A 23114-nucleotide genomic window follows, 5' to 3' on the forward strand; every position below is an offset into this window, starting at 1 on the left:
TGAGGATGGCTCTGGGTGAGGACGCTTGTACTACTGAAATCTAACTCATTAAAGAACAACGTTGCCCTGGCCGGAGTGGCTCAGTTGGTTGGCACATCGTCTTGCAACCTTTGGGTATGGGCTCAATTCCCAGTCAGGGCACATACCTAGGTTGCGGATCTGATCCCCGAGAGCGAATGGGAGGCAACCAATTAATGTTTCTTTCTTGCATCGATGTTTCTTTCTCTCCCTTCCTCTATCTCTAAAAAGCAATGAAAAAATGTCCTCGGGTAAAGATTAAGTAAATAAGTAAAAAACAATGAAGTGACCCAAGAATTCCACTCCTAGGTAGATACCCATAGTGATTGAATACTCACGTAAATACCTGCACACTGTGCTCATAGCAGCGCCTTTTGCAATAGTCAAAAAGTAGAGACAGCCCTAATGCCCATCAACGGATCAATGGATGAACAAAATGTGCTCTAACCATACGATGCAATGTTATTCAACCATAAAAAAGAACGAAGCACTGATCCACACTACAACACGCATGAACCTTGAGAAGATGCTGCTGAGGGAAAGAAGACAGACCCAAAAGACTACCTATTGTAGCAATCCATCTATATGAAATGTCAAATATAGGCAAATCCACAGAGAGAGAAAAGAAGTCAGTGGTTGCCAGGGCCTGGGGGAAGGGAGTCTGGGAGTGACTGCTCAGTGAGTCCAAGGTTTCCAAAAATGTTCTGAAAATAAATAATGGTAATGGTTGCACAACACTGTGAATGTGCCAACTGCCACTGAACTGTGCACTTTTAAGTGGTTAAAATTGTAAGTTGCGAGTGTGTTTTACCACAATAAAAAACTTCAAATTCTTACAGAAAAAATTTTTCCTTTCCTCGCTCTTCCTGGCAGAATTTGCAGAAACCAGCTACATTCATGATGGGGAGGATGGGTGAATTGTTAAAGAACAGGTAGTATTCTAACTGGTGAAGAAAAAGGTTGTACGAAGACAGTTATGAAGGCACGATAAGGCAGACTTTATTCAAGGGGCAGGGGGCATGGCAATAGGCGTGGGGGCCACTGCAGTGGGGGTCTGTGGAGAGAGCGGACTCAACTCTGGACACAGCATGGGCCGGTGGGAGTGTAGCCTAGAAGCAGGTCGGGGTCAGTGGACAGGAGTTACTGCGAGGGAACATCAAGGGGGAGAAAGGATTCTGGGCAAACTTGCCTCATAGGCTCTGGCTGAGGGCAGGCCAGAAGGGTGATCAGACACCACCTGGGGATGGTGGACGACGAGGTACCTGATCAGGAATCAAGGGTGGGAAGTTCTAAAAAGCTGACTCAGGAGGATTCTTACTAAAATTTGGACAATGCAGACATGAACACAGGAGTCCAAAAGTCAGAGCAGTTAGAAAAGAGTCACGGGATCCTGAGTAGAGATCGGTCAATGAGAGAATCTTTGTCAGACTATAAAAATGTCATGATCAGGATGCCCAGGCTGGGATTAAAAACAAGAAACTGGATCATCTGGTTCCACCCCAGGCACCACGGGAGGGGTTCAGCTCTGCCTCTCTGCTGTTCGTGGTTTCCTTCCACATACTGGCATCATCCTCAGGCTGGTGCCAAGACAGCTGCTGCGTTCCCGGTATCGCCGCCCGATCTGGCCCGGAGAAGCAGCCCACCCCACCCTGGGTGTGCTTCCCCAGCAGCCTCCCTCAGGTCGCACTGGCCAGTACCGCCCACCGTTCAACCAATCCCTGGCCAGAAGCACAGGACCGCCTGGGAGGTTTGAACTAATCAGGACCTGCGCCCTGGAGCCCGGGAGAAAAGGGGATGGAGGCTGCAGGACAGGAGATAGAAGGCTGGACATCCGCTATTAGCAGTGACTCTCTCTCTCTCTCTCTCTCTCTCTTTCTCTCTCTCTCTCAATTTTACTCTCTTCTTTTTCTTTTTGAGTCTCTGCTGTCTAAACTTCTGTAACAAACCTACTCCTTTTTAAATCATGCAAATGGAATCAAAGTTATTATTGAGAGAGAGTAGATTCAGCAACTGGAAAACCCAGCCTGACCGGCTTTAGACATTGCTGGGCACTGCTTATGGTGGCAATAGTGCCGCACTGGAGTCTGTGGTTGTTCAGAAACCTGGCCACCCCAAGGCTTTGAACCTCCAGCTGGTTCAAAGTTGAGATTTCTCTCTCACTCCCACCTGGGGACTCTGGAAGGTGCCATCACCTCCAACAATATGACGTGCCAAGGACACACACACGCCAACTCCGTGTGCTCCCTGTGGACCCAGAAATTTCACCCAGTACTGCCTCCCCTGCCTGCCCACCCCCCATCCCTAGACCAGCACTGTCCAATAGAACCTTCTGCAATGATGATGGGAATGTTCTAGACCAAGGGTCTCCACCCCCCCGGGCCATGGACAGGGACCAGTCTGTGGCCTCTTAAGAACCGGCTGCAGAGCAGGAGGTGAGCGACAGGCCAGCGATCGAAGCTTCATCCTGCTCCCCATCGCTTGCATTACCGCCTGAGCTCCATCCCCACCACCCCCTCCCCACCAAACCCGCGGAAAAATTGTCTTCCACGAAAATGGTCGCTTGTGCCAAAAAGGTTGGGGACCACTGTTCTACCTCTTCTCTATTTAATGTCATAGCCACGAGTCACGAGGCGCTATTGAGCACTTAAAAGTGGCTGGTTTGGAGGAACTAACTTTTTCAAGGCATTAAATTTTAATTAACTTAAATTTATATTTCAATAGCCATATGCAGGTAGTGGCTATGGTATTGGCACCACCCTGGCCCCTCCATCACCCAGACTCTGTCCCAGCAGAGCTCAAAACTCTACGCAACCCCTCCCACTTCTCTAGCCACGTACGCCCACTGGGCCAGAATTTTGCAGCTTCTTCCAAACATCTCGATGGCTTGTAGCCTTGTGCTCCTGCCTGCGTGTGCTGTTTACACTCACCTCACCCCACCCCATACACCTCACCCCGCCCCACCCACCCCACCCTACTCTCTGCCTCATCCCTACTCCTACTCCAAATCTCAGCCGTCCCCTCCTCCAGGAAGCCCTCCCTGCCCCTCAAGCTGAGGGAGGCATCCCCTTGGGCTCTCCCCGCCCCCTGGCTCCTCCATGCCAACCCTGATCACTCTGGATCACCTTTATCTGGAGAGGGGTCTGTTCCACACACACGCAGAAACGTGAGCCCCGCTGTGGACTGAGGGCAGGGCAGGAGCTGTCTTGGTGGTCACTGAGCCCCCAGCACCGCCCAGCATGGGTTTGGGCATAAGGAGTGTGTGTTGGAATGAAAGAATGAAAGAATGAAAGAATGAATGAATGAATGAATACTTTTGAAAAACCATGCTAAGAGCTTTAGAGTAAGCCAGCCATAGGTCAAATCCCACCTCCCCCTTCTGGTAGACTTGCCTCTCCCCGTCTCCTCAGTTTCCTCATCTCTGAAATGGGAACGGTTACGCATGGTAGATGTCAGACGGCATAGTGTGCTTTGGGCCTGGGAGAGACGTGGAGCATTGCTCAATCAGAAGCTCCATCCACTGCGCCGCACCAGCCAGGGCTGTAACTGTTGTTATAATGACTGCCGTTGCTACTGACAGGCACACTGAGTGGTAGGAAGAGATGGAAGGGGGTCAAGGGAGGAGTGCTGGGAAGCCCCAGGAAGTTCTGCAGTCACCCTGGAAAACTGGTTCAACCAGTGCCTACACGTTCATCCCGGGGAGCACAGGAGAAGCCTCCGGAGTCTGCGGAAAGAGGGTGCTGGGGCTCGGCCACCCTCTGCCATGTCTCGTAGGCAGCCCCGGGATCCCCACTGAGCTGGCCCACTGCAGACAGCCAGGACCCGGCCCTCTGGCCCCCTTGGTGTCCAGCAGGTGGGCCCTTGGTGTCTCCACAGGACACCAAGATGGAGATTCCCATGGGGACCCAGTGCCACTTCTCCAAGGGCTTCCTGCTCTCAGGTAAGGAGGAAGTGTACCCCCAGGGCCTAGGCAAGGAGGTGGGACTCAACCCGGGCGTTGAGGTTTCCCCCTGGAAGAAGGCAGGATTGTGAGGGAAGATGAAATTGTTAGCGTAAGATGAAAGGGAGAGCAATAGAGGTACAAACACATGATGAGTCTATCTATGGAAATGTCTAGAATGTTAGGACCATGAGAGCAGGAATTTCTCTGTATTCTGTTCTCTGCTGTGTCTCCAGTGCCTAGAAATCTAGGGAATTTTAGACATATTACATATAATTGGTGTTGTAACATAAATAATATATATGCCTATAAGTATTGGTTAGATGAATGAATCAACGGATTCAGAAGCTATGAGTGCTTAGAAGCAGGCCACACAGCATCTCAGGGCAGAAAAACTTTCTGGACCAAAACAGCGGCAAATCTGTGGCGAGCATACCAGGATTTTCACTCCTGAGCCCAGGGCAGACATCACTAATCGATCTCAGTACTGTTTCCAATGAACAGTACTCAGAGTTCCAATCCCCAGATGAGGACTTAAAGGGCAGAGAATGCTATGTTCCCTGCCCAACACACTTCTGATCTCAGGCCTCCCTGTGACTTCCCCACAGTCCTGGCCCTCTGGATCCCCCAAGGCTCCTGGGCAGCCCTCCGCATTCAGAAGATTCCAGAAAGACCTCAAAAGAATCAGGACCTCCTCCTGTCTGTCCAGGGCACCCCAGAGACCTTTCAAGACATCATCTGGTACCAGGGGAAGGAGACAAGTGGTGGCACAAGGCTGTTCTCTTACATCACTGATCAACAGCGACCCCAGAGAGATGGCAGTGCCATGAGGCAACGTGACATTGTTGGCTTCCCCAATGGCTCCATGCTGCTGCGTCACGCCCAGCCCAGTGACAGCGATACCTACCACGTAGAGATTATCGTCAACCCTTCTTGGATCATGCGGGCCAAGACCAAGGTCTGGGTGGCCGGTGAGTGTCGGGTGCTGGGGGAGGAATTGGGGAGTTAATGCTCCCTGAGCAGCTACCATGTGCCCAGCCCTGTGCAAATACTACTTCTGTTCAACACACATTGATTGAGCACTTACTGTGTGCCAGCCCCTGGAGATATTTACTCCCCCTATGCATTAACTAATAAAATATCTATAGAGAGCCAAACATGGAGCCAGACCTGGGGAATGGACCATCTCACTTACTCCTCACATGCATTCTTTAATGAAACATTTATTGAGCACCTAATGTATGCCTGGTCTAGAGGGATACACTCTATCACTCAGTCCTCACGTTCACACTCACTTGTTTTTTGATGAATCCACTCTGGGAAAAGCGCTCGAGACCGGGTTGTGGACAGCAGCAAAAGCTAATGTTTCTGGGACGCTTGCTATGTGGCAGCTACTGTTGTAAACACGCCCTAGGCAGGCGTGTCCAAACTTCTGGCATCTCTAAGCCACACTGGAAGAAGAGTTGTCTTGGGCCACACATTAAATACACTGAGACACGTAATCACAAACAAACAAACAAACAAACAAAACCTCATAATGTTTTAAGTACATTTACAATTTTGTGTTGGGCTGCATTCATAGCCATCCTGGGCCTCATGGGGCCCACGGGCCATGGATGGGACACCCTGCTAGAGCATAGCTTCTCAGCCTGGGCCCTGTCGACGTCTGAACCAGCTAATTCTTTATAGCAGGGGGCTGTCCCATGCACACTGGGCTCTTGAGCAGCCTCCCTGGCCTCTCCCCACTACATGCCAGTAGCACCCTTCCAGCTGTGACAGTCCAAAATGCCTCCAGACATTGCCAAATGTCCCCAGGGGCAAAATCACCCCAGCTGAGAGCCACTGCCCTATATTAACTCATATTTACTTTTAAAAAAACTCCATGGAATGTTATATGTCAATGGTATCCAAATGAAGCTGGGCAGGGGGGGGTGATGAATAATAAGCAGATTTGATCACGTATCCCCAGAGTTACCTTTGTGACTGTCATAATGTATTTTAATTTATCAATTTGCACACTGGTCCCATAAGGATAATAATTCTTCAAAGTGAGAGAATTAGGAACGTACTCTTCCTTTTATCATCCAGGGTCTACCCCAGTGTGTGGGACATAATAGGTTCTCAGTTAATGTTCATTGACTAAATAAATAAATGAATGAAAACTTTAATTAAAAAAAAAAAACCAAGTCCAAGAGGCAGGTGCCATTATTGCTTCCATTTTACAGATGAGGAAACTGTGGCACAGGAAGTGGTAGAGCTAAGATTTGATCCTATGAAGTCACAATGCCAGGGTCTGGGAGATTAACCACTTCCTCTCAAAGAGAAAGAGAAAAGTCTCCCATCGTCATTGAAATGCCGGGTGCCGATAATGAATGTGCATGATAAATTAAGATGTCATTTCAGGTAGTGACCTTAACAATAATAGGGATAGCTAACAGTCAGAGCTTGTTCCATGCTAGCTTTGCATATAGTAACTCATTTAATCCTCACAGAAGCCCTGTGAGGTGGGGAGTATCAGATGAGAAGAAGGCAAGGGAGGGCGGAAGCCTTGCAGATTTCTGGGGGACAAAGTTCCAGGCAGAGGGAACAGCAAGTGCAAAGGCCCTGAGGTTAGACTAGTTTGGTGGGCTCTAAGCAGAGACAGAAGGACACCATGGCCTACAAGGTGATGAGTAAGGTGGGTGTTCGTAGGCGAGGCCTGAGAGGCACACAGGGGACAAACTTGTGGGCCATGGGGAAATTGACAAGAGGCCACAGTTTAACCTCACTGCAGGTTGAATTTGTATTTTATCCAGGAGGGACCTGAGGCTCAGATAGTTTGCAGCACCTCCCATTTCGTGGAATTAGTGGCAGAGTCAGGATTCAAATGCAGGGCTGTCTGAATCAGAGACACAGCTGTCTCTGGAGACGCCAAATTGCTCATTCACTTATTCCTTCAGCAAACACTTCCCAAGCACCTCCTCCTCAAGGCGCCTTCTGTGTCTGGCTTATACTGAGCGGTGCTGGGGACATGATGGTGACCAGGTCAGCTCTGGCCTTCCCATTGCTCACGGCCCAGGAGGGAAGACAGATATTAACTAAATAATCACATGCACACACATGCGCGTGCGCAAACAGATCATTATAAACAATGCACGTGACTGTGAAGAAAAGGCAAGTGCAAGGACTATGAGATTGTACATAGGGGTACGAGGGAGGTTGGCCCGGAAAGGTGATCCTTCAACAAAGCATGAATGATGACTGGCTGTTCTAAATAGAGGGGAAGGAAGCTTTGGGAGGTGTTTGAGCAGACGGCTCAGCCTGTGCAAAGGGCCTGTGGCAGGAAGAGGAAGGGCTCGTAAGCTGAGCTGGCAAAAGGACAGCATGATTGAAACAGGAGAGCAGGGAGAGCACCCTAAGGATATCTTGGAGCTCAGGCTGAGGTTGTAAGGACAGACACTCTCTCCAACTGGCTCAAAGTGGGGAGAGCTTATAAAACCGCAGAGGGAACCCCTGGGAAGTGAACGGCAGGAGGCCTGGGTTCACAGCTGTCTCCCTGGAGCCTAGAGCAGGGCGGGACCCACAGTTGAGTGAACGAATGGGTGGGGAGCCCCGCAGGTGTCAGGAAAGCAAGTGCTCCCTCCTTCTCCAGAGGGCTCCACCCCTGGTCTCTTCTCTCCTTGGGCTCCATGCTCCTCTCCTGGCCTGAGAGTCCCTCCAGGACACTAAAGAGTGAGTTAGCCAAGGCTTCTCCACATACTCTGAATCCCTTCCTGCGGAATGTGGAGATTTAAGAACAGAGCTGGAGAAAGATAGACAGACAGACAGAGAATCTGGATGGCCCAGCCTGGCCTGTGATTTGCTTCCCCTTGAGTCAAGAAGGGTCCACCCCTTGTCCAAGGGGGTGGGATCAAGTAGGACAAACCGGATGGGGAGCTGGGGGCCTGGGGATCAGGGCTGGGACGAGGAGCAAGAACTCAACACCTGCCATTTCTAGTAATTGTGATACATAGTTAGTATCACTTTGTTCACCACGAACCCCCGGGGGGCCTAGGGCAGTGCTTAGCACACGCTGAGGACCCAATGTGTATTTGCAAAGCCATCTCCCCTCTGGAGAGCCCTTGCTACAGCAAGGCACCTTCAGGCTCGGAACTTTGCTGACCTTACCTCACTCCATTCCCACGAAAACCCTGCTGGGAAGGCCCTGGGATGATCCCCTCTTTACAGAAGGGCAAACTGGGGCCTAGAGACCACTGGGAGGAGGGGAACCGAGGCTCCAGCTGGGCTGCACTCCATCTCCTCACGCCTTTGCCGCCTGGCTCTTCTCTAAGCCTAGACTCCAGGGAGGCACCGAGGGGCCCCATGGAGCGCAGCAAGCAGCGGGGTGGGGCGGGAATGCCTTGGCGTCAGAGGGATAAGCACAGGGAGCGGGGAAGCAAAGCAGTGCAGCTCAACGGAGAAGGAAGAGCGAAGGAAAAGGCAGAGGCCCCGCCCGGCTCAGCCGGCTGGGTGGCGGCGTCCTGCAAAGCAAAAGGTTGTGGGTTCCTTTCCCCTGTCAGGGCAGTAAAAAAAAAAAAATTTTTTTTTAATTTAATATAAATAAATAAATAAAAAGGAAAAGGCAGAAGCTGAATTCATGGGCATTAGGGACAGAGTTGAGAGTGTCCTCAAGTCAGGATGGTCTCCTTGGCAACCAGGGCATTTATTTTTGAGGGCAGTTATGGCCCAAAATTCAGCAGCTACGTGGCGGGGGGGTGGAGATGGTGGGGTGCGCTTCCTGCACCCCGCCATGCTCTGTCTCTCCTAATTACGAGGGGCTGTAACAGAAGCCACCCCATCTGGCACGTGCAGAACAGGGTTTAGTAGAGGGCACTGCACGCTCATGGGGACTCCGGAAGTCTGGGAACCAGGAACAAGGTAAACTTACTCAGCAAAACTGCTCCCAGTGCCCGGCAAGCATCGCCCACACTGAGAGTGCTGGGCCCAGAACTCCTGCCTGGGGGCACCGGAACGGGCACCCATTCTTTCCTTTATTCATTCCACAAAAGTTCGCTGAGCGCCCGCTGTGTGAGAGGCATGGATTTACAGAATGGGACAGGACAGAGAAGGAACAGGACAGAGATCTCTGCCCTTGCAGAGTTTATGCGTCGTGGGCCTGGCAACCTCATTCTCATCCTCAAAGACCTGGTCCGATGCTGCTGTCTCTGTGTCTCTAGCTTCTAAAGCCTAGTCTCACGTGGGAACATCTTATCGGGGAGCCTGGGTCACGTGACGGTGCCAGATTGAAAAGGAGGCTAAGAAAGCGAGTCTCCGGCCAGACTCCTGAGGTGGAGGGTTCCCCGGCACAGGCAGCCTGGAAACACAAGAAAGGCCCCGGACACGTAGGAACCATGGCTGCCTCCACTGTACAGACGAGGAAACAGAGACTCGGAGAGAGGAAGTCAGCAGCCCAAGGTCCCACAGCCGGTGAGCAGCAGAAACCAGGCTTAAAAGCCGAGTCCCTGGTTCCCAGCCTTCTGGACGCCCCATGAGCACGCAGTGCCCTCTACTCCTCATATACAGCCGGCGTCTGTTGTTTTGTAAATCTAGTTGTGGGGATTGCAAACAATTCTACAGGGGGGCCTCAAAGGGTTCCGGGCCCTCTGACAACCAGGGCAGTTAATATGGAGCTGGACACCCCTTAACTGACCACGTGCAGAGCATTTCCCACACGTTTATCTCCTGTGTCCTCCCAGCCACAGCATCATGAGCCCCATTATCCAGAGGGAGAAACTGAGGCACAGAGGGTTTAAGCCACTTGTCCAGGCCACCCAGCTGGGGAGCAGGACTTAAGTGCAGGCTGGCTGGCTCCAGAGCCGCACTCTTAACTATGACTTTAGAGTAGCCCCCCAGCCCCCACCCCTTATCCGTGATTTCATTTTCTACAGCTTTGGTGACCTCTGCTCCAAAAATACTAAATGGGAAGTTCCAGAAATAAACAGCTCATAGATCTTCAACTGTGTGCCATTCTGAGTAACACAGTGAAATCTCCCACCACCCAGCGCCCTCTTGCCCAGGATGTGAATCATTCCTTTGTCCAGCATGTCCTCACCGTACACGCTCCCCGCCCATTAGTCACCCAAAGTGCAAGAGCAGTGCCACCGGCAGTTCAGATACGCCAAAGGGACGCCAGAAAGTGCTTCCTGTGAGGGAGGCAGTGAGTGCAGTCCAATAGGATACTTTACGAGACAGAGAGAGAGACCCCATTTATGTAACTTTTATTACAGTATAGTTATAATTGTTTTATTATTGTTGTTAAGGCCTTACTGTGCCTAATTTATAAATTAAACTTTATTATAGGTATGTACATATTTAAAAAAACATAGTATATATAGGGTTTGGTATTATCTGTGGTTTCAGGCATCCACTGGGGGCCTTGGACCGTATCTCTGGCCGATAAACTGGGGACTAGTGTATTCTGTCTCATCACGAACAGCCATCGTGGAAGACTAACTAGGTGGCGTCAAGGGTTTACTACTCACCAACCATTCAATCTTAATCAGGTGGCCAAACTCTCAGAGCCTCCATTTCCATGTCTGACAATGGGGGCCGCCTTCACACCTCCCCCAGGGGGTTGTTACGAGACGAGTTTGGCAAATCCGTATGCTGCTGCTGCTTTGGAAGCTGTGCAAGTCAACAGAGACCAACCAAATGAGAGAAGCCACCTCTCATTCAGAACTTGCTCTCTCCAGCAAGGCAGTCAGCCACCGTCACCTGTGTTGTGCCAGAGACCCAAAGGCAGGTAGAGGGGAAGCTCAAGGGCCCCCTCAGCAGCACAGAGAAGCTATCTAGAAGCGGGGCATCCTCTGTGGCTCGTTAGGGTGTATATCTGGCTCCCTCTGGTTGGTCCTAAATTAGAAGTGGGGACAAAAATTAGGGAAGCCGTCAGTTATTAACCAAGTCCTGGACATTTGGAGCTGATGGTTACAGAAGCTATTTAGCTTCTTGGATTGACACTAAAGTTACCAAGCTGGCTTATGGCAGGCTGGCTTTTCTACAGCTGTTTATAAGAGGGTTGGTTTCCTGGACAGGTTGCTGAAGATTGTGGGTCAGAATTCTGCTTCTGTAGATTCTCTGGCCATTACGTATTTATATAATGGTCTCTCAAAGCACTTTTCAGATGTGGTCGTATCTAATCAAATATCAGCATGGATAAATCTGGTGCACAGAAGAGGATGCATGTGATTCATTTTTAGTAGAACTGAGCATAAATGGTCCCAGAGACGAGTGAGGAGAAAAGCCAAAAAGAAAGTTTTCAATCCTAGAAAAAGAAACAGGATGTGAGGTCCTTGCTGCAGAACAAACTCAGTGGTATAAAACAAAAATGATTTTATTATGTTTACGATTTCTGGGATCAGGTATTTAGACAGGGCACAGCAGGAATGGCTTGTCGGTTTTGTGATGTCTGGGGCCTCAGATGAGAAGACTCAAAAGGCTGAGTTTAGCTCAAATGCTGAAGGCTGCATCATCCAGAGGTGTCTGCACTCATATGTGTGGCTGTCAGCTGGGATCTCGGCCAGGGCTGTTGACCAGACCACTATCATACGATCCCTCCAATGTGACTGCTTGGGCTTCCTCACCACATGGTGGCTGGGCTCTGAGGGAGCGAATGTGGAAAATGAGTATCCCAAAAGACCAAGGCAGAAAATGGACAGGTTCTCTTGGGTGTCACCTAAACTGCATTCTTTTTCTTTGAAGAGTTTATTTATTTATTTTTAGAGAGAGGGGAAGGGAGGGAAAAAGAGAGAGAGAGAAACATTGATGTGAAAGAAAACTTATCTGTTGTCTCTCATGCACAACCCAACCAGGGACCAAACCTGAAACCCAGGCATGTCCCCTGACCAGAAATTAAACTGGTGACCTTTCACTTTTCAGGATGATGCTCGACCAAGCCACACAGAGCAGAGCTACACTGTATTTTTTTTGTTTGTTAGTTTGTTTGTTTTTTTGTTACAAGGAAGTCACTACGGTCAGCCCAGATTCAAGATGGCGGGGTGGGGGATGGTGTTAAATCTTTCTGCTAGATAGGAGAATAGCAAGGTCATATCACAGAAGAGCATACTCTTGCAATCAACTTTGAAAAGTACAGTGATTCCCAGGCTTTTTCTTTACATGCTCACAGTCTATAATAAAAAAGCAGAAAATACATCGAGTTATAAAAGAGGACAATTATGTGAATCAGGCAGTGTTCTTGCTTCAGCAACAGAAACTGCTTCTGGCTGATTCAGGCAGTGAAAGAATGGATTAAAGAAACATGAACAGCTCACAGACGTCCAGGATGACAAGGAACAAGGCTTGGGAGTTGTTTATGGTGAATTAGGTCACCTCAAAAAGATATGTTGAGTCCTAACCCACAGTCCCTCAGAATAGAACCTTATTTGGGAATCATGTCTTTACAGAGGTAATCAAGTTGAAATGAGGTCATAGCATGAGCCCTGATCCAGTATGTCTGGTGTCCTTATAAAAGGGAATTTGGACACAGAAATTTGAATGTGGAATTGCCCAGGGTTTCAGTGTCAGAAGCAATACTGGCATTGTGTTTAGTCAACACAGTGCTTTAAGGCGTGTTTAAATGAGTGGCCCACGCAGGAGGCTGGGAAATGTCTTCATCTGGGGCAGGCTTCTGCCCAGGTAAACCTCAGGGTTGTCTTTCCAAGGAGGCATATATATGAGGCCTTCATGGTAGCAAAATGGGTCCAGTGTTCACAACTCCACAACCCACTTCCAGAACAGGGGATGTCCTTTCCTAACCCCTTCACTCTGATTGGACCAACCTGAGCCAATCACTAAGGACAAGTGAATGAGGAGTTCTGACTGGCTTACATCTGGATTGCTGCCCATCCTGATCCAATCCGTGTGACAATGGATGGGACTATACTATTTGGAATATGCTAATAAAGCCCCACCCAGAACTGGGGGTGGAATCAATCTCTCAATCTCTCAGAAACCCCGGAGGATTCACAATGGTGGAAAGTGCCAAGGAGCCACCCACATGCCCACTCTACCAACATTAGTCAACTAATTGCATAATTCGGTAATTAGCTATGAAAAAAAGGTGTATCAGGAGTCTCCTTGGCTTGGGGTTATAAAAGAAAGCTTTCAGGAGGAGCTGGGAATGGAAAAGTGAGCAGGAGTTATAGCGCGTGGGGAAGAGCACGTCAGGCAGAGGGAACTGCATGGGCAAAGGCTGGAGAGCTCAGAGAGTGAGGGAGGGAGTCATGGGTGGTGAGCCTGGGTGGATGGACTAGGGAGCAGGTGCCAGAGCGAACCGGTCGGGGGGAGGGGACTCTGGATATTGTAAGAAGACTGAGTGATTGGTGCAAGGAGTGAGCCAGCCAACACAGCTCAGCCTTGCCCCACCTCCTGAGTCATTCAGGGAGGTCACCTAACAACTACCAGCTGTTGTGAAAGTTTGATAACGTAGACGTAGAAGGTGCAAAAGTTGCTGGTACAGTTTCTGGTAGAGGGACCACTTTCTATCCTCCGCCCAAAGTGACCCACTGGTCCTTGTTTTGTATATCTGCAAAATGGGCCTAACTTAGCCGGTTCCCTGGGTGTGGAGACAACTACCGAATATGCCCAAACACCACACAAGCCTGGACACGGCTATCCCCTTCCTCCCAGGGATAAGATTAAACTTTAAGATGGACTTTGGACACTTTGAACAGATAAACTTTTAGGGAGAGGGAGGAAATAAGCAAACATTTATTCATTTGAATATATGGGCGGGGGCAGAGAGAGGGTCTCTAGTCCATTGGGAAATAACAGTCTTTGCTGGGTCAGAGCCTGGAATAGCTCATTCCCACCATTCAAGGGTTCTCAGGGCCCAGGCCCCTCTTCAGCAGCCATACACAGTGGCCATTAGGAGTTCGGGTGACCCAGGTGTGACCCCCGCACCGCGCTCACCACGAACTTACCACAAGCCCTCAGGCAGATCAATTCACTTCTCTGTGCCTTAGTTTCTTCGTCTGTACAATGACACAGAATGTACTTTGATAACTGAGACAACACTGTGTGTGTGTGTGTGTGTGTGTGTAAACTCATTCAATCTTCACAACAACTCTACAAAATATGTAGTCTTATCACCCCCATTTCACAGATGGGAAAACTGAAGCACAGAAAGGCTGAGTGATCTGCCCAAGGTCACATAGCCAGTAGGCAGCAGGGACTAGAACCCCAGTATTCTGACCTCAGAGTCTATGAACTTAGCTGCCAAGAAGAGCTGAGACAGAAGTGTCCAACTTGAAATGAAAGGCGGGAGGCCATGCTGGAGGCCAGAAGGCAGGTAGGCTTTGTCCCAAAGCCGGCCTGTTGAGTTTGAGAACCCTGTGAGTGGGGTCCTCTATATCCCCCATAAGACACAGCCCAGAATCTCCTCCTTTCACTGGAACAATAGAGATGTCATTCACTGAGGCACAAAAAAGCAGGTAGGTGGGGTGGAGTGGGGTAGGAGATCATGTCAGAAGGTAGGTTTTGGATGTGTTGGGAATGGTAGGAAATCTTAGGGAGGCTGTGATTTTGAGGTAGGTGAGTCAAGGAGCTCCATTTGGGACACATTGGGTGCAGTGGAATCAACCAGGTGGTTGGATACTCAGGTGTGAAAAGCAGCAGAGAGCTCTGGGATGAGAAGTTACCCAGAATACACCTTGGCACTCTGTGGATAGTCACCTATGTGGGGGGTAGGGGGCTGCTCCTGAGACATCACACAGCTTTCTCTCTCTCTCTCATTCTCTCAGAAAAGCTGCCTGTAAGCGCTGGGACTATGGCTGCCATCATCACTGGATCTCTTGTTGGGGGGTCCGTCTTCATTGGCATCATTGCCTATCTCCTGGTGACAAGAGGCTGGAGGGGCAGGAGCCACAGGTACAGGGGCCCCAGGCCTCTCTCTGCTTCCCTTCTGCCTAATTTCCCTGCCCTCTTGATCAATCCCATTAATTGATTCTTCCACAAGTCACATCATCTGACCGATTCACAATCTCATCAAACCTTGGAACCCCTGAAGTGAAAGACTCTTTCTGTCCTGTATTAGACAGAATTCTGCCTTGCAAGGGACAAAAACCCAACACTTGAAGTAGCTTACAAGGAATTAGAAAATGTTTTTGTCCTACATGAGCTTCAGGTGTGGCTGGATCCAGGGACTCCATTTTGTCAAGAAACTCCTCCAGCCCTGACCAGTGTGGCTCAGTAGGTTGGGTATCATCCCACAAAGCGAAAGGTCATGGGTTCAATTCCTGGTCACGGCACATACCTGGGTTGCAGGTTCAGTCCCTGGTTGGGACATATATGAGAGGCAACCGATCAATGTTTCTCATCCTCTCTTTCTCCCTTCCATCCCCTCTCACTAAAATAAATAAATAAAATCTTTTTAAAAAGACATAAAAGAAAAAAGAAACTCCTCAACACACCTCTCAACTCCGCTTTTCTCTATAGTGGCTTTATTCTCAGGCAGGTTCTCACCTTGCAGTGTAACAAGAAAGCTCCTAGTGGCTCCAGGCTTATGCCCCGCCAGCTCAGTCACCACAGAGGACAAACCTCACTGTGTTCCTGATAGTTCCAACGAAAACCCAAGGGCTGCCTTAAGTCACATGTCCTGACACAGACCAGTCACTGTGGCCAGGTGCTGGAATGCTCTAATTGGCCAACCATGGGCTATTTTGGCAGCCCTGGAGCTGGAAATAGACCCAGCTTCACAAGATCAAATGATTTAAGAGTGGGGATGGGTTCTCCAAAGGCAAACCAGATGTTATTGCCAAAGAAGTGGAATGGGTGGTGGGCAGGCAAAGCCATCAGACATTGCCTGCTTCTGCATGGTAGGGAGAGAGATATTGGGGCCTGTTTTCCCAGGAGACAGTCTGTTCATGAAAAATTTCTTCCTCCGGAGAGGAGCCTCTTCAGAACTTGGTTCTGAGCTGGCTTCAGATAAGCTGTCCAGTTTTTCTGCCACTCTATAATCCCCAGAAAATGAAGGCAGCCATCTTCTCTCTTCCCTCAACTCTTCCTTGAGTGTTGTTGTTTCTTGACCTTCACCACCTTACTTGTCTTCCTCCTGATATATCCTAATTTAGGGGTCACAAAGGGCTGTAAAAAATACTATAAACGAGCCACTTCAAAATGGAGCCAGAGCAACAAACGAAATAGAAACAGACTGACAGCTGTCAGAGAGGAGTGGGCAGAAAGGCTGGGTGAAAAAGGTGAAATGATTAAGATCAAAAAAACCCTCATAAACAGACAACAATATGGTGATTACCAGAATGAAAGGTGGGTGGGGAGAGGTAAGAGAGGGTAAAGGGGGAAAAATGATGATGGAAGGACACTTAACTTTGGGTAGTAAACACACAATATACAGATGATGTATTAGAGAACTGTACACCTAAAACCTACATAGTTTTATTAACCAATGTCGCCCCAATAAATTCCATTATAAATAAATAAATAGATAAATAAATAAATAAATAAATAAATTTTAAAAAGGGAGCCAGAGCAGCTGTCCCTGAGGAAGCACCTTGCACCTTTTATTTCTCAAACCTTTGGAATGTTAAAACAAGACAAGATAGGCTCTGGACTAAACCTAGTGCAGCGTTGTGTCCAAAGCACTGTTGGCAAAGATAACAAGAAAGCAGATATTATCACTATGACTAGCAGGCTGATGACTATTAGGTTAATAATTTGAAACATTGGTTATCTGCACCAACAGAAATGTCGCCTACTGGTGTCATCATTTCCTTCCCTTTCTCATGCTTCACCTCCTAATCAGAATATTTTTTGGATTTCTGCCTGAATCAGTTGCTTCCTGAATAGCTAGCTATTCTTTTTTTAGCTCCGATAAAAGCTGTGGCCTCTCGACTTGGCCTTTTATTTTTAGGTTAACGCATCTTTCACCTCCTAGCCCAATTCTGATCAGTAAAACAGTTAGCACATATTCGCTGAGGGCCTACTATGTGCCAGGCACTCTTTTAGGCACTAGAGAGCTCCATGGAAAGGGGTTGGAGGTTGCATCTAAGTTCAGTAGGAAAGAATGCTATGATTGATTAATAATGTCTGCCACTGTCCTATCTAAGGTAGTGTAGGCACAGTAGCCATTCCTGCTAGACTCCTTCTTAGCTCACAAGAGGAACTGAAAGAGGTGATGGGGAGGATCTCTCCCACAGGCTGTCGTTTGCTGTAGTTTGCCACAGTTTCTAGAGAAAACTGAGGCTTAGAGACATGAAGTCATTCTCCAAATGGCATAGAACTAGCCTGCAAGTGCCAAGAGTCTCTCGGGACAGAAACCCAGGTGACTTGGAAGCTCCAGACCAAAACTAGACTCTGTGTGTCCTGAGCCTCCTGACCAGCTTTTTTCCCCGCTGCATCCAGTGATTCTCAAAGAGTCTCAAAGGTTCTCAAAGCACTGGCCAAACCGTAGGCAACTTGACATGGCATTTTGAGCCATGGCATTAAAAAACACAAAATCATGGGAATATTTTTTTAAGGTTTTATTTATTTATTTCTAGAGAGAGGGGAAGGGAGGGAGAAAGAGAAGGAAACATCGGTGTAAGAGATGTCGATTGGTTGCCTCTTACATGCCCCTAACTGGGAACCTGGCCCACAACCCAGGCATGTGCCCTGACTGAGAAGCAAACGTTTTGGTTCACAGGCCAGCGCTCAATCCACTGAGCCACGCTAGTCAGGGTGAAATATTTAAATACATGGAAGTTTTTAGGGGTAAAGGGCCATGATGCATGCAGCTTACCTTCAGATGGTTCAGGAAAAAAAAATATGCGTGGGGGAAGAGAGAGAAGACAGATGCTAAAGCAAGTGGAGTAAAAATAATAGGCCAATTCGAGTAAAAATTATATAGATGTTTTTTGTACCATTTTTGCAATTTTCCTCTAAGTTTGAAATATTTTCATGTAAGAAAGTTTTTTTAATGGTTTGGTATTTTTAAAGGCTTTAAAACACCTGGTGAAAAGATCCTTTTTTCTGTTCTCTTGGCATTGTTCTGATTGTAGTAGATGAACATAATCAGATTCTTGTCAGCTGTTAATGCCTTTCTAATATTTGCTGGCTTTTACCAAGAGAAAATCAGTGACTATACCAAGCTACAAATCTAAATCATTGTTGAGCTTTTTTAATTTTCCCGGTCATTTTCTGCTTATGACTATTTCTGCTTGGAAATAGCCTTTATGTATAATGTCACAGCTTCTGATGGGTCTTCCTGCTTCTACTCCTGGCCCACAGTCTGTTCGCCATTCAGCAGCCAGAAACACCCTGTTAAAATCTATCAGCTCAGGGTCCCTCAAAGTCAAGGCCACCATGGACATGAGACCCCACTCAGTCTCCTGTCCCCCCACCTCACCTCCCCACCTCACCGCTTCCCACTCTCACAGTCTTTCTTCCCAGCCATGCGCCTTTCCTTGCTGCACCTTTGGTGTTCCTGCTCCTGCCTCAGGGCCTTTGCACAGACTGTCCCCTCTGCGTGGAACTCTCCGTTCCTGACTTCTGCACATCTGGTCCCCTTTGCTATTTGAGGCCTTTGCTCAAATGTCACCTTCTCAGTGAGGAGCCCCAGACCATCCTACTTGAAAACACACACATACCTCTCTACCCCCTGCTCCTTTCCTTCTTCACTTTCCTTCATACCGTTTTTAACTCTACTGTTGGTTGTTTATTCGAAATCTAATCTAATGTTATCTCTCTCTTTCCCTTTCCCCACTAGACTGTCTGCTCCGGAATGCCAGGGATCTTCATCTGTCTTGTTCCCAGCTGTGTCCCCAGCGCCTTCAACAGCATCCAGCTCATGGTTGGTGTTTCCATAAATACTCATTCAGTGAATTTACAAATTTGAGGTAGCAATGCCAAGTGTATTTTTTTAAATAAGAGTGTTCAAGTGAGCCTATTTAAAGAGAAATATTTTGCCCTAGGTGGTGTGGCTCAGTTGGTTGGAGCATCATCCCATACACCAAAAGGTTAGGGGTTCGATTCCCAGTCAGGGCACATTACTAGGTTGCAGGTTCAATGCCCAGTTAGGGTGCATATGGGAGGCAACCTATCAATGCTTCTTTCTCACATCAATGTTTCTCTCTCTCTCTCTCTCTCTCCCCCTTCCTCTCTTTCTAAAATCAATAAACAAATTTTTTAACTTTTTAAAAATTAAAAAAGTAAAGAGAAATTCTTTTTTCAAATGCAAAAGAAAATTTATTTAGACAGTCACACAGTTAGAAAAAGTAAGCCGGCTGGGCTTTGTGGGCTCAGGAACAAGTTACAGAGGCAAAAGAAGGGCCCTTGGAGCTTATGAGAGAGAGACAGAGAGAGAGAGAGCACAAAAGTACATGCCCTGAGGGAAGAAGAGAGGAAAGGCCCAGAGAGAGACAGAGAGACAGAGACAGAGAACCTAAAGAGAAATATTAAGGAGATCATGAAACAGGTGGATGGAGCAGAGTTGCTTAAATGGTCTGTATACATGCCGACTTTGGAGAAATGTTGGCCATTGAGGTGGAGGCTGGGGAAACTGAGGAAGGGCTATGTGGCTGGGGATTATGGGAGGAGAGATGTGGATGGGGACAGGTCTCATCCTGGCTCGCCCTGCAGCAGGGACCATCTCTCGCTCTGGGGTCGGCTTTCCAGCTCCCTGGGTCTCCGCCCACCTACCTGAACTTCCGACTGCACTGACGCCGGTTCCCTCCATGCACCCGCAGGTTGGCGACCGCGGGGAAACCGGAGCTGGGCCCCAGTCACGACAGTGGTGAGCCGGGCGCCCCGTCCTGTTACCTGGCCTTCCCAGTGGCTCGTCCTTCTTCTTCCCCAGCAGAAACCCCCTTGCCCTCCCCTACTCGGGGACGCCCAGCCGCCTGGCCCACCCAAACCTCTCTGGGGTCTGCCCGCAGAGTCCGAGGGCATCGGCACTCACCTCAAATCTGGTTTTCTCCTCTCAATGGCTGGCACTCCCTGTCCCCAGTCACCCTCACACTAGCCCAGCCACAAGGAGACCACAACCCACCTCAGGCTCCACCTCCCAGATCCTTACACCCAGCTCCTCGCAGGTCTCCCAGGACGGCCTTTACCCCGTCCCTGGCAGGGTCCTTCGAAAACTCTGGCCATGTCCCTACTCAAAAACCCTCCATGGCTCCCCAGTGCCCTTAAGATGAAGTTCCAGCTCCCTACCATGTCTCTCATGGACTCCTATAAAGCAGTCCCCACTGTCTTTCCTGGCTTCATCTCTGACATGTAACATTCCCATCCTCAAACAAACAAAACAAAAGACAGACCAAGCATATAGTTCCTCTAACATAGCAGGCTCATCCTGACTGGTGTGGCTCAGTGGACCGAGTGCCAGCCTTTGAACTGAAAGGTCACCTGTTCGATTCCCAGTCAGGGCACATGCCAGGGTTGTGGGCCATCTCCCCACTTGCGGAGATGTGAGAGGCAACCAATGGATGTATCTTTTGCACATCAATGTTTCTCTCCCTCTTTCTCCCTCCCTTCCCCCTCTCTAAAAATAAATACATAAAATCTTTTTTTAAAAAACCCTCACTTCTCCTTACAGTCTCAAGTGTCCCCTCCTCCAGGAAACCCTTCCTGACCCCCCTCCAGGCCCTGACCCCCCTCCAGGAGCCATCTGGGCTCCCCAACTCCAGCCCTGCTCACTCTGGGTCGTCCCTGTCTGGAGACAGGTCTGTCCCCAACATAGGGCTGGGCAAGAGGGGTTTGCACAAATGTTAGTTGAAGAAATAAATGAATGTTGACAGCTGCCAGAGTGGGCCTGTGGGCCACCTGACAGCTGGTTCCTCCCCTCGTCCTCTGCTTCAGGTGACAACAACATCTATGAAGTAATGCCGTCTCCAGAGCTCCTGGTGTCCCCTCTTAGTGACACGGGGTCCATGAACGCCACCACGGTGAGCTCCCACCCCTCTCCCCTAGAGCCCGCTCTGACCTGGTACCTCCCCTCCAAGTCAGCCACGGGGCCTGCGGGGTGCACTGTCGCATAGTTTGGGAACAGGTGTCACAGGTGGGTACAGGTAACCATGTTCTTGGTGATCACAGACAAAAAATTGAACCAAACACACAGAGTTTATAGCAGAAGGCGAGAGAAAGCAGATTTTTTAAGCCACACAGAACATGGGAGCAGGCAGACTCTGAGCAGAGCGGAGCGGAGCGGAGCAGAGCAGAGCCTAACAGCCCCCACCTCAGGGGCTAGAGGGCTTTTATTTTTTAGGGCGGGTCTCTCCTGGCTAGTTTTGGCGGGCTTTTATTGTGCATGTACAAGTAGTCATATTATTCTAAAGTTACTGCACATGTGGTCGCCCTTGATTTCTTTGATTGGCTACTGGGAAGGGGTCCCACCATGCTGATTTATTATAATGCTATTATAATGAAGCAGGGGTCAGGTAGCATCTTCTGCTCAGGTACATTCCTGATCCACTAGGATTCAGTCCTTTTCCAGAAAGCGGGAACTATCAGTCTTAGAACAGGGTCTCTGCCCTTTATCCAGGTTCTTTATCTCAGCCCTGGGGCACCTCAGGGGTTTCCCCCTTCCTGACTATCTCCTGCCTCATGGGGGCGGTCTTCCAGCACCTTCCTTATTTAAAAACCAGAAGGAAGAGAGACTGTAAGAAAACAGCATAAAGAACATTTGTCTCTGGGCCTGGAGGCTGGGGAATGGGCTCTATTTTCTCTCAAGTCTGTGTTTTTTACACTGAGCATATATATTGCCTTTATACTCAGGCAGGAAGGGTTCATAGAAATAAGAATTAAATAAGAAGAGAAACTTAAGAAGCTATTAAACATATGGAACCACAGGTGTTGACAGGGAGGATGAGCATTAACGGGGTGACTGTCAGGCCACTAGATGTGCCCTCTTGAAGAGGCACCTTCGCACCCATTTCTCAGAGGGGAGCACTGAGGTGCAGGCACGTGGTACCCTTCACCCAGGGCCTCACAGTCAGGGAGGGGCGATGGGGACTAGAAATCAGGTCTGTCCTAACACTAAAGGTCAAAGGGCGGCAGGTGGGGGGTGCCAGGGCCTGGCTCACCCGTGTTCTTCCCTTGCAGCCCCCGTCCCCGCCCCCGCCCCCGCCCCCGCCCCTGCAGCTGATACCAGAGAACGGCCAATACCAGGTGTGCGGCTGGGAGGCAGGAGGGATGGCGGGACCCCAGGAAGCCGGGGTGGGGAGGGTCAAGGAGACCGGTGGGAGGGGCTCACCACCACTCCCCACTCTCGGGCTCTCCCCGAGGGACCCCAGGCAAGTCCTCTCCGCCTCCCCACCGGCCCCCCTCCCCCGGGGTCGAGCTTTCTTCCTTTGTCAAAAGCATCCAAGGCTGTGAGTTTGCACAGGAGGAAGTGAAGGGCAGAGAGGGGGAGGGCTCGCTCAGGCTCACAGGCTGTCAAGGCCCATGCCTGGGCCCGGGGCTCAGCCCCTCTCCGTCCCCTCCTGTCTGCCCCTGGGTCTCTGTCTTCCTCTCAGTGTCCCTGTCTGCCTGTCTACATGTCTCTGTATATGTGTCTCTACCCCGTCCCTCTCTCTTCTCCCTCCCTCTCTCTCTGTCCTTTCATATTTCTTTCCCTAACTCTCTCTGTACCTCCTCACATCTTTCTTTCTCTGTCTCTTTTTCATCCTTTTCCGTGTCTCTGTGTCTCCCATCCCTTCGTCTCTGTCCCTCCACTTCTACCCCTTTTTCTGGCTCATCCGGTACCTCCCTGTCTCCGCATCTCTCTCCACCTCTGCCTTCTCTTCTCTGTATGGTGTGTTTTTATCCACGTCTCCCAGTCTCTAGCTGGTTCTTCTTTCTTCCTACAACTCTCAGCCCCCAGCGACAACCCCCCCTCTCTCTTTACCCTGCCAGGATCTGCTGAACCCCGACCCTGCGCCTTACTGCCAGCTGGTGCCGTCTGCCTGAAGGGGGCCCCAGCCAGACCCGTGAGCGGCAGCGGGGGGAGGGGGGGGGAGCCTCAGACCTCCCCTGGAGGCCCCGCACCTGCAGAAAAGCCTCACCAGAGACCCAGCAGAACCAGGCAGGCCATCAGGGCGGTGGGGCTGATGGGTGGACTCAGCTGAAGACACAGCAAGGCATCAGGCAGGCGTCCCAGGTGAGGGACAGGAGACCATGGCCGGCCCAGCTTCCTGCTCACTCTGCATGTACCACCTGCCCTTAATTGTGGTCTTTC

At 49.6% G+C, this 23114-nt stretch overlaps 1 protein-coding gene across 1 annotated transcript; it reads left to right on the top strand.

The window, feature by feature from the left end:
- Nucleotides 1–3900: 3900 nt before the first annotated feature.
- On the top strand, nt 3901–22846 carry CEACAM19 (CEA cell adhesion molecule 19). The gene is made up of 10 exons (XM_054588387.1): nt 3901–3955; nt 4564–4926; nt 6277–6298; nt 11148–11154; nt 14715–14836; nt 18669–18752; nt 19648–19694; nt 20759–20844; nt 22001–22066; nt 22793–22846. Exons 1-10 carry the CDS (start codon nt 3901–3903, stop codon nt 22844–22846), a joined length of 906 nt encoding a protein of 301 aa, XP_054444362.1.
- The last annotated feature ends 268 nt before the right edge of the window (nt 22847–23114 follow it).

The sequence above is a fragment of the Pteronotus mesoamericanus genome, unplaced genomic scaffold (assembly GCF_021234165.1).
Source record: "Pteronotus mesoamericanus isolate MK-2021 breed Mesoamerican mustached bat unplaced genomic scaffold, CSHL_Meso_final scaffold_137, whole genome shotgun sequence".
Lineage (NCBI taxonomy): Eukaryota > Metazoa > Chordata > Mammalia > Chiroptera > Mormoopidae > Pteronotus > Pteronotus mesoamericanus.